The sequence below is a fragment of the Dreissena polymorpha genome, chromosome 4, assembly GCF_020536995.1.
Source record: "Dreissena polymorpha isolate Duluth1 chromosome 4, UMN_Dpol_1.0, whole genome shotgun sequence".
Lineage (NCBI taxonomy): Eukaryota > Metazoa > Mollusca > Bivalvia > Myida > Dreissenidae > Dreissena > Dreissena polymorpha.
The window spans coordinates 143,148,504-143,161,020 of NC_068358.1; the positions used below are offsets into that span (position 1 = coordinate 143,148,504).

General features: G+C 35.3%; 2 protein-coding genes across 6 annotated transcripts in view; one reads left to right on the forward strand and one right to left on the reverse strand.

Moving 5' to 3' along the window:
- Positions 1–12,517, forward strand: part of LOC127877166 (DNA repair protein RAD50-like) — a 116,706-nt gene that overhangs the window by 30,173 nt on the left and 74,016 nt on the right. The gene's annotated exons all lie outside the window — the stretch shown is intronic.
- LOC127877167 (uncharacterized) lies at positions 1,139–5,775 on the reverse strand. The gene is made up of 2 exons (XM_052422827.1): positions 5,670–5,775; positions 1,139–3,955 (listed from the first exon to the last, which is right to left on the reverse strand). The coding sequence occupies exon 2, from the start codon at positions 3,726–3,728 to the stop codon at positions 1,461–1,463; it is 2,268 nt and encodes a 755-aa protein (XP_052278787.1). The 5' UTR covers positions 3,729–3,955; positions 5,670–5,775; the 3' UTR covers positions 1,139–1,460.

Genomic DNA, 12,517 nt, shown 5'->3' on the forward strand with positions numbered 1-12,517 from the left:
TAAATAGATACTTTGTACAAAAGTTAATGATTTGACAATAAAATGTTTGATATTAACTTTTGTACATTATCTGGATGTATGTTTCCAAACTTAAAATAGACAATGACATAATATCCTATAAAACTCAACTGATTGTAACAGTCAAATACATAGCTTTGACCTTCTTTTTCGTAAATGTTGTCTGAGTAACAGGAGGGAAAATTGGTAACAGGAGTGACCGATTTGGTAACAGGAGTGAACGATTTGAACAGGTTTGAACGATGTGAAGCTTAACATTTTGTAACAATCAACACATATACAGATACATCAATTATACAGTTTACCCTTAATTAACTATAGTGTGTTCTGTTTTCAAAATATTAACTTATGTATGTTTCAACTGAAACAGATGTATAAACTAATGCAATCAATCACCTTTTAATTATTAAAGAATCTACTTTCATAATATTATAGATTACACTGTGAGATAAAATCATTATATGAACTGTTTACATCAACCAAAAGTGTGTTTTGGGGAATGATTTCTGAAATTTTTCTTGATTACATGAGCTAAAATAAGCCTCTTCTTATTGTCCCAAAATAGCTACACACAGCAAGAAATATATGTTATGTAGATTGTTTAATTGGTTTGTCCCATTAAGAATGAATTACTAAAAACTGTTTTACTAAAAAATGTTTCATGCAGATCTATAGAAATTTAAATACAGAATTTAATATTCTGTGTAATGAAATTCGATTTATGTGAAATTTAACAATGTGCCAGTCGAATTCTTGTTCTATAATTCAGCTTTTTAATAAAAGGCAGATAAAACAGATCTAATTCAAAGTTTTTCTCAAGTTTGAGACTACGAAAAAAAAACTGGCGATAACTGTCTGATTTCTGAATATAAGTGTGAATATCCATTTTCTAAGTTATACTATATTACCTATCTAATGAACCAGGTTTACATTCAAAATTTGATATAAAGTTGTTTCTACATTTTTGTAAAAAACCGCTAAAATATAATATTGCGAATGTATATGTATGCAATTTTCATATAATAAAACATTAATGGACTCTTAAACCATTGCATATTTTGATGTGATATTGACAAGAATAAATCAATACTGTACCGACTTAGGCTATCCACTCTAGGCTATCCACTCAATCAATATTTCCTCATTCTGGTGAATATCACATTATTTTCAATAGTTAAAAGAGTCCATAATTGTATAATATATATTGCATGGAATACAGAATGTACATACATGTATATAGATAGTATCCATAGTCGAATCATTTTGCTAAATGATAACATTGAATACACGTACCACATTTTACTTATTCATGTTCATTTGTATTGATAACATGTGAAGCTAAAGATAGATCAAATTCAAGAATTGCAAGAAAAAGCACTATTGAATTATCACATTGTTCATGTGTACCGGTAGTTATTTCATGTCAATTTACAATAAAGATGTCACTTTTGCATTGGATTGTTATTGTCATCTATGTTTTGTTTCTTCAGCACATGCACAATTATCTCGCTTTCAGTGTGTTCAACACTCGTTATTTCAAAACTAACTTGTTTCTTGAAACTTTCTTCTTCACTTCTTTTCTGATTGTTATTCTGGATCACATCATTATCTTCAACATCCTGTTCTATAGTGTGACTTTGGTTTCCATAGTTTGTTTGATATGGGAGGATTTCTCTAAGTGTTTCATCTTGTGAATCTTGTGAATCTAAACCTATACATATTTGCGTATACGATGGTTCATTGTTTGTCACATCAACTGAACGAACATAGACCTTTTCAGTGTGTTCTGGTTTCTGACTACTTGATTTCGCGACATTTTTGCCTTTCAAATCTAATGTCTCTTTTCTGTGATAATTGGATGGTAGACAGTTGACCTTTTTCAGCGAATGGCCTTCACATGTCTTATCAAAGCAGGAGCAGCTCACATCTCTGACATATAGAGATCCTGGAGTTCTAGTTACTACTTGATGTATTCGCATTGTCCCTGGAACTGTTTTCAATGGTACTGCAATGTTTCTCTTTGTAATATCAGCCTCTTCAACATTGTAAATATTTACTTTGCTTGTACTTGACAGTTGATTTAAGAAATCCTGCGCATTCATTATGTCATGGCCATGACTAACTACCCTGTCAGCTGCCCTTTTCAGAGCTCCACCTATACCATCAAGAATTCCCTTTCCGTGCCCGGCTTCATGGAAGTTCCACGTTGCTGCCTCAAACCCATGTTCATAAATCTCGGACTGGAACAGAAAGAAGTTTCCCTTTTGGCGATATTGACTAGATGGTCCGTCACTATAAAAATGAACTGTTGTTACTTGAGTGTGTTCTACTTTAATCTCCCTCAGAACTGGAGAGAGATACGCCCAGATTGCAGATGGATCATGTCTCAAACAGTCCGATACACCACAAAATGATTCAACTTCTGTCATTCCACCAACAAGATAAAATCCAGTGTGAAGGCTTATTTGAGGTTTAGAGGCACCGAAGTGCATACTTTGTATTTCTCTATGCTGCTTTGCAACATAATTTTCTGCAAAGTCAACGTGAATTAGGCATTCATCGTCCTTCATGTTACTTTTCAAATATTTGTAGTGACCTATCTGGTTGAAAATATTGAAATGGTGCCTTTTATAACAGCTGAACATTTCCTCGTTTAGTTTTCGGCAAAGGGCTGCTACAGTGCCTGTTTGTATAGCTTTAATTGTTAGTTGTATTTGTTTACTTTCACCCTTGATTTGTCTCTCCTCTTTAGATGCTATCCACTCAGGCCACTTCACTTCTGAATCTGGGTCTTCTATTTTCATGGGTATTTCTTTTTTGGAACATTTGTCGCACGAGCTATACATGCAGCTCTTGTTTTTAGTATTACAAGCGGTATGTTTTACCAAACTTTCAAGGTTACGGGTGCCTATTACGCCCCTTTTCTCTAAGACCTCTGCCATCATCTTGACATTCTCGCACTTCTTACACAAGCAGGTATCTCGGTCACTATCCTTTGGTTGTTTCACCCAAAAATGACGCGCTCTTGTAAAGCTGGTATAGCTTATTTTGATGTTTGTTTCTGACATGTATCTCACGTGTAAATTGCCTAATGAATCCAATAGTAACCTTTTCTGATGTTTGTATTTCTGCTGTGTAACTGTGTTTTTGTAACCGCTGACTATTCTAGACACATCATCTCTTTCATAGAAATCTTGAATACTTTTTCTCAACCTAAGTATCAAAGACCCTTTCCTTTTTCTATCCTGTTTTTGTTGCGGACCAAACTGCTTCATGGCAATCGTTTTTAGCTTGTACTTTCTAAGTATGCTTCCGCAACAAATTTCACTAACTGTTTTCTTATGTGCAGTTTTCTGTCTGTATTTGCGCTTTATTTGGTCAATAAGACAGTTGTGAAACATCAAAGTTTTTTTAACCTCCTTTGATGACCGCGAAAAATTCTGCTGAAGTTTTTTTGTTCTAGATCTTGGTGTAATCTGCTGGCTTCCACTGACTTTCTTTGATCTTTCTCTCTCCCATCTCTTCCTGTACATTTCTGCTTTCTTTTGAGCTGTATCCAGCTGCCTTTGCATATATCTCAATTCTACCGTCTGCTTGTATTTCAGCTTTGACAACGATTTTCTGCACGTAGAGCCCGTGTCTGTGGACGTTGACGCAACATTGTGGTTTTCTGTAGAACTGGCGGGTGTTTGTAAACATTCAGCGTTCATTTCTGTTTATTGCTTTCTTGAAAGGTTTTGACGTTTCCTCCATTGCTTTCTTTGTAACCGCTTTCCACGCTCGCTTAAGTCACCTATCAATTTCTTCTTGCCAACAGCTTTATCTGCAATATATTTTTGCTTTTCTTTCTGTAAATAAGCCTGGCGCCTTTCCTTATCCTCGTCCCGCCTTTGTCGATATCGCCTTTGCTTTTCTGCTGCTGATAGGGCCATAATTTCTAAAATAAAAAATTGATAGATATGTTAAGGTCAAGCAACGATCAATAGACTTGTTAAAGTCATGTAATGATCAATTGATATGTAAAGGTAAAACAACGATCAATAGATGAGTAAATATCATGCAATGACAGATAGAGGTTTACAGGTCAAGCAAGGATTAATAGAAGTATAAAGGTCAAGTAGAGGTGTAAAGGTCATGTAACGATCAATAGATATGTAAAGGTCATACACAGATCAATAGACTTGTTAAGGTCATGTAAGGATCAATAGTGGTTTAAAGGTCAGGCAAGGATCAAAAGAGGTGTAAAGATCATGTAAAGATCAATTGAGATGTAATGATCATGTAGGATCAATAGAGAATGATGTGTTAAGGTCTCGTAAGGATCAATAGAGGTTTAAAGGTCAAGCAAGGATCATTAGAAGTATAAAGGTCATGTAAGGATTAATGGAGGTGTGAAGATCATGTAAAGATCAATTGAGGTGTAAAGATCATGTAAGGATCAATAGAGATGTAATGGTCATGTAACGATCAATAGTCTAGGTGTAAAGGTAAAGCAACTATCAATATAGGTGTAAATGTCATATAACAGGCTAAGGTTATGTAACAGGTTGAAATTATTTTCCTCGAGACCAACGAATCACTCGCAATAACTGACTTTTGACAAACATACTTGTCTAGATCTATACTGGATAATATTTCATGTATGTCCATTTCAATGAATAACTTTATGTATTTCATAGCCATATTATCATATGTATTTTGGTGTGTCATCATTTATAATTGATGTAGTGGAAATAGCTTATTGGAGCATATTGGTCACTGATCAGAGCATCGATGTATGGCAAAATTATCAATGCCATCTTTTCAAAACAGATGAGATGTCACAATATCCAATAGTTCATTTTTGAAAAACAACTAAAACTTTCTTATTGCCAAGCAATATGGTCCCCTACCGGTGAAACTCCACCATTGTCAGTAAAAATTATTTTTATTTTTATATTTGTTGCCATAGCAACCAGAATTTTTGACGTAGGCACAAAATGAAATGACGTGCATAATCTCTATATTGCCATCTCTCCATGTTTGAAGTTTCATGAAAAATATTAAGAACTTTTAACGTTATCGCAGGATCCAGAAAAGTGTGACGGACTGACTGACAGACTGACAGACAGACTGACAGACGGAGTGCAAACCATAAGTCCCCTCCGGTTTCACCGGTAGGGGACAATAAGTGTGACCACTCATGTTCTTAGTAACATCATTTTTCATGCATTGAACATGGTTTCAAACCAAAATTTGATAAAAAGTTATTTTAAAAAACTGTAGCAAGTATCGCAACATTTCTGAAAAGTGAAGACATACTTTACCAGACAGAATTAGAACATGCATGTATCATTGTGATTGTATCCAACTTCATCTAATTCAAAAACACAAGTCTTTACTCTATAGATGTCACTCCTGTTACCAAGGTTGTCACTCATGTTACCTTTAAGATGGTAACAGAAGTGAAAGTAACAGGAGTGAAAGTAATATAATATATAGTGTCTTAAAATAGATTCTTTGCATTAGCTTCATTTGACATTCACAAAATATAAATTAACATAAATAAATTCATCATTTGCAGCTGTATTTTTTAAAAAGAGCTTTAACTTCTGTTCATAATTGCTGGTAACAGGAGTGATTATTTGAATACAAGTTACAGTGGAACTTACCGTTTATGCAGCTTCTTTTGCAGAAGTTAGTTAACAACCTTCTTTTGACCGCCATGTTTTCAAAACAGGATGTTGACACAATCCCAGAATGCATTGCAATAGTCAGACAAGTCCATTTATATTGGGGTAATTCTAGTAAATGATATATGGTAACAGGAGTGACTCAGGAAGTAGGGACACACATAAAACCTAAAATATTAATGACTTATATGTATAAGTCTTGTTACACATGTACACAAATAGAAACGTTTGCAGATAATTATAGTATGGGAATAACCTCCAAATAAGGATATATATTGCAATAAAGGGTCACATTAGAAAGAAATATATAAATCTTTCCGCGGACAATGAAATTTGGCTACCCCGCAAAATTAAAAATCAACTTTATATGTTATAGAACCACGTTGAAATAAAGTTTCTTTTTAAAAGTACTGAAAATACATGGTTTATCTCTGTGTAAAACAACACTTTTGATTTCCATGATTTTATCACACATATTTATTCTTAAAAATGCAGGACAAGAAAACATACATTTTTTGAAAATGACCCATATATGATTATAGCTAGTAATAATGATAAAATAATAAAAACTGAATAGTTATATTTTATTGAGATGTTTTTATTATATACAATTGACAAATTAAATTAAACTAACCAGTTCCACAAAGCCGATGCTGCCAACGTTCACAAACGTCGCATGTAGCCGCATGTTGTCTAGGTCGTACCTCCAAATTGCACGAAATGCACAACACATTATCCATTTTTGAATTAATAGAACCAGACATTTGAGCTCCATTTTATATACTGGGATAATTCACAGTAAGGTTATTCCGAACATATCAAACAAAAAAGTATTACCGAAATATAAAAGACGGCGCTCTTTAACTTGTAAGCGTATTTGTAACAAAGGTTTAGTAATATTCCCTAATTGCTTATTATATTAATTAATGATGAAATCTAAGGTACAAACTTGCTTACATGTGTGAAAAATCAAGACGGCGCTCTTTAACTCGAAAGCGTGTTTGTAACAAAGGCCAGTAATTTTCACTAATTGCTTACTATATTAATTAATGAAAACTTAAGGTTCAAACTTGCTTATATGTGTGAACAATCAACTGTTCATACTCCGATATGCAAATGATAATATAGGGCGAACGAACCCAAGGCGAACGGACCCAGGGCGACCGTGTAACTAGGGCGAACGGACCCGATACCTAATTTTAGTGACCCGGATGTTGGCATTTTAAACATGGCGAGTTCTTCCAAACGGCGTGGTACAGAATCAGACGCCGATATTGACACTCCAAAGAGTTGCTAAAACAAACTCTCGAAAGTACAAAGAAAACTATAGAGAATACTGGCCATGCCTCGGGCCGTCCTAAAAAGGAAACACGTTCACTGTTCAACATGTAACGTTGATTTTTCGTGCGCTCACATAGGAAAATATGACTGCAAGCGACACATTGACTCACAGAGCTACATTAATTGGAAGATCAAATCTTCAAATAAAGACATTTCCACTATGATGCAATGATCTAGCTTGGAGAAGGACTTGAAAACCACCAATGCGGAGGTTATTATGTGCGAGTTAATTTCAGAGAACAACTTGTCTCTATCAACGGAGAAGACCTTGAATAAAACGCTGAAAGTTATGTTTCCCGATTTGGAAATCGCTCAAAGTAGGTTATAATTTTAAAAAAACATGCATATAGTTTATTTTATGAGGTACAGCTCTTTTTACAATTGGTAATAAGCTATTTGAAACAAACTACAGCTTCAATCCCTATCATCTATGTGCATGTCGTACCCAGTCTTTTATGGTACCAATTAATTTAGCATCTTAATGGCTCTCGAAAAATGGTGTCAAAATGTATGTAGTGGTAATGGTTTGAACTGTTTGAAGCTGAAACATGTTAGAGGAATTGTTAATTTTATCTCATCAACCAGGGGTTTTTTTTACTAAGAAAGTGACGCCGATATTCGGCGTCTTCCCCTACCAGAATTTTTCCCCTAAAATACCATTTCCCCTCCAAAAATATAATTTTTCACCAAAATATAATATTTTACCCTCAAAGAAATGTGTTTTTTTTCGTTTGGGAAGTTGACACTTATCCAATTTGTACCATGTACAACGATCTCGCTCTCTCTCTCTCTCTCCCGACGAACACTCAAATCTGGGAATCCCAGTGATTCTATATATAGCTCTTAAATTACGTCATGGAAACCGGGCAAATAATCGTATTAAACATGTGACTATTTTACTGGATTCCGGTCTTGGGCGAGAAGGGTGTTTCGTCAATTAATTACCGGAAACCAGTCGAATTTTCATCCGGGTTATGTGAAAGCCAAGATATAAACGTTAAAACAGAAAAAAGTCTCACAATTTGTGTTCATACACGAACAAAATAAAACGTTCAGACTCGGAAAATATTAATTGCGTTGACGCATTTTTTAAGAATGAATCATCAAAAACCGTTGAAACCCAGAAGGATTCGGAGGTACATGTAATCAACATCAATTAATACTGTCGGATTATTGTGAAAGTGAAAGTAGTCAATCGGCAGCTGCCGCACCTTTCCCTTCAAATACTGTAGCAGATCTAGATCGTCAACCCATTCATCATGAAATTGAAATCATAATATTGACATCGTTCCCCGGCCCCAGTTGAAAACATTTCCCATTATTAGATCAACACCTGCAACTTTATTTAGGACTTTGACTTTAATATCATACTTGTTCATGTGTTTAAGAACAAAAAGGTCAGAGACATGCCTCTTTTTCTTAAAAAAAAACCTGAAGTCTGTAGGTGAGATATAGACATTGAAATGAACAGTTTTTATTTTTTTCCCAAATATGTCTCTTTCGCGCTCGATTTTCCCCTTTTATCCAGCGTCCAGCGTCTTCCCCTTTTTCTAAAAAAAACCCCTGCATCAACTCATCATTTGAGACAGTTCTTCAACAATTATAAAAGATTATTACTATCAATGAGTTAGGGCAATCCTCTGACAACCCTGGGACCAACAAACTAAACACAGGTCTACTTGGCATCCAATGCTCAGCATAACAGAGACACACTCAAAAGACTGAAAGGCGCATACGACAGATCATTTAAAGAATAGTGCATTTTGATGTTATTTTAAGACCAGTGGCATCATGATCATATATGTCATATATAATGAACATGTATTTGTGCTAATTAACCCATTACCTGAGGAATTAGTAATGGGTTAATCAGACACCAGGTTCATTAATTTGTGTTCAGTTTTTGTTCATTTTAAAGTTGAGTGTAACATTGTATCATGTATGTAAAAGTTAGGTATTTTTTTAAAGATGTGTAATTTGTTGTGTTACAAGTGCAGTGAGCACAATGTGAAACCTTTTGTTATAGTGTTGTTTAGAAGGGCAGTGTGCACATCCACTAAGTAATAACAGTATAACTTGATAAACAGATTAAATAAATAGAAAGTAAATTCATCTAATGCTTTATGTACCGTTTAATTGATATGTGACCCAGTCATGCTGTTTTAATGCTCTAAATGATTGAAAAAAATAAAACTACTGACAACACCCCAAAACTACTGAGAGATGCCCTTCAACTACTGAGAAGCAATTGATAGGGTAAACAGGTCTGCAATTATCATGAAAGTTGGTCAAAACATTGGTTTTATTGATTTCTGGGAGGAGTTTGAAAATGGTCGAGATCGGTGAAAAAACATGGCTGCCAGTGGGCAGGGCATTTTTCTCTATGTATATAGTGAAAACATGTCAACACTCTAGAAGTCACATTTTTGGCCCAATTTTCATGAAATTTTGTCAGAACTTTTGTTTCCTAGATACGTGAGTTAAGTTTGAAAATAGTTCCGGTCTGTTGAAAAACATGGTTTCCAGGGGGACGGGGCAGTTTTCCTTATATTTATATAGTAAAAAGGCTTGCAAACAATCATGTCATGTAACATGTGAGACAACTCTTCTAAATATTGCATTTTATAAGAATACAGTAGTTAATCTCCTTTGATTATTATGTTTTCATAATAATAAAGTGTAGTTGTGTTTCATTTATGTGTTAATTGTTATTCGAGGTTGGATGTTTTGATTCCCCCCTTTCGAAGAAAAGGGGGCATATAGTGATCCGACTGTCCGCCCTTCTGTCTGTCTGTCCGTCTTTCCGTCACACTTTGCATTTAGGTTTCGAAAAATGCTCATAACTTCTATGTCCCTTGAGATATAACCTTCATATTTGGTATGAATGTGTATATGGACAAGGCCTTTCCTTATGCACACATTTTTTTAGCCCTGGGACCTTGACCTTGAACTTAGGGTCCGCATTTAGGTTTCAAAATCTGCGTGTAGGTTTCAAAAAATGCTCATAACTTCTATGTCCCTTGAGATATAACCTTTATATTTGGTATGCATGTGTATATGGACAAGGCCTTTCCATAAGCACACAAATCTTTTCCCCTGTGACCTTGACGTTGAACTTAGGGTCCGCATTTAGGTTTCAAAATCTGCGTGTAGGTTTCAAAAAATGCTCATAACTTCTATGTCCCTTGAGATATAACCTTCATATTTGGTATACATGTTTATATGGACAAGGCCTTTCCTTATGCACACAATTTTTAACCCCTGTGACCTTGACCTTGAACTTAGGGTCCGCGTTTAGGTTTCGAAATCTGCGTTTAGGTTTCGAAAAATGCTCATAACTTCTATGTCCCTTGAGATATAACCTTCATATTAGGTATGCATGTGTATATTGACAAGGCCTTTGCATACGCACACAATTTTTTTCCCCTGTGACCTTTGCCTTGAAGTTAGGGTCCGTGTTTAGGTTTCGTAATCTGTGTTTAGGTTTCGAAAAATGCTAGTAACTTCTATGTCCCTTGAGATATAACCTTCATATTTGGTATGCATGTTTATATAGACAAGGCCTTTCCATATGCACACAAATTTTGACCCCTGTGACCTTGACCTTGAACTTAGGGTCCGCGTTTAGGTTTCGAAATCTGCGTTTAGGTTTCGAAAATGCTATAACTTCTATCAAAGTGTTTATAGGAGGCATATGTTATCCTATGGTGTCAGCTCTTGTTTTTAGTTCACCTGATTGCTCAGGTGAGCTTTTGTGACTGGTATTTGTCTGTCGTCCGTCCGTACACATTTGTTCGTAAACACTCTAGAGGCCACATTTATTGTCCAATCTTCATGAAACTTGTCAGAAAATTTGTCACAATGAAATCTCGAACGAGTTTGAATCTGGGTCATGTTGGATCAAAAACTAGGTCACTAGGTAAAAAAAAAAGAAAAAGCTTGTAAACACTGTAGAAGTGACATTTAATGCCCAATCTTCATGTAACTTTGTTGACATGTCTGTGTTAATGATATGTTGGTTGAGTTCAAAAGTGGTTCGCTACCATTGAAAAACATGGCCGCCAGTGGGCGGGGCAGTTTTCCTTAAATGGCTATAGAGAAACCTTGTAAGCACTCAAGAAGTCACAATTTTTGCCCATTCATCATGAAAGTTAATCAAAACATTAGTTTTATTGATATGTTGGACGAGTTTGGAAATGGTCCAGATCGGTGAAAAAACATGGCCGCCAGTTGTCTGGGCATTTTTCTCTATATGTAGATAGTGAAAACATGTGAACACTCTAGAAGTCACATTTTTGGCCCAATTTTAATGAAATTTGGTCAGAACTTTTGTTTTCTTGATACGAGAGTTGAGTTGGAAAATGGTTCTGGTCATTTGAATAACATGGCTGCGGGGGGGGGGGGGGGGGGGGGGGGTGAATAGATTTGTTTGATATATATCTCAGATGAGTTTGCAAATGGTCCCATTTGGTCAATAAACATGGCTGCCAGGGGGGTGGGGCAGTTTTCCCTATGTGACTATATAGAGAGAAACCTTGTGATCGAACACTATAGAAGTCACATTTTTTGCCTAATCATCGTGAAACTTAGTCAATACATTGGTTTTATTGATTTCTTGGACAAGTTGGAAAATGGCTCAGATCGATGATACACACTTTTTAGCTCACCTGATTGCTCAGGTGAGGTTTTAGGATTGGTCTTTGTCCGCTGTCCGTCCGTCCACATTTGGTTTGTAAACACTCTAGCATTCACATTTCTCAAGCATTCTTTATTAAAGTTGCTGAAAGATCTCAGTCAAGTTTGATGATGAGCAAAATCACATAATTAATGCCAAAATTATTGCCCTTAGATTGTCCAAATTTTCATTATATTATACAAAATCCTTGTAAGCAAAGTTTGATGTTTGGGGGGTCAACTCAAAATATAGGTTACCATTTCAAATCTTACAAAAACAAAAACACTCCCTACGCCAGAGTTTTGGTTCAATAATGATGAAACTTGACCAGGATGTTTGTCTGGTCAATATCTAGGTCATGTTTGACATTAGGTAAAGATTGAATGAACTGACTCCTCTCAGGCAGGTGAGCGAACTAGGGCCATCTTGGCCCTCTTGTTAATAATATTATTAACAATAGATGTAGCAGAAAGATGAGTGTCGAATATTGAATTAATGTGTTTAACAGATGATTGAGAAACACTAGTGTGATCATTACATTTTACATTAAAGTTATGAAGTTTAGATAGTTTCCTTTTGGAACCAAACACTATAGATTCAGTTTTTGCAAGGTGTAAAGACGGTTTGTTATCCACTAACCATTTACAACAATTTTCAAGTTCTATACCCAAAACACTACTGATGATACTATGATCTTTGTGAGAATAAAGGATGGCACTGTCATCAGCATAAATAATAAGTTTACATAAATAAAATAATAAAAAATCACTAATATCCTATATCAGTGTTGAGGCATTATGAAATGGATATG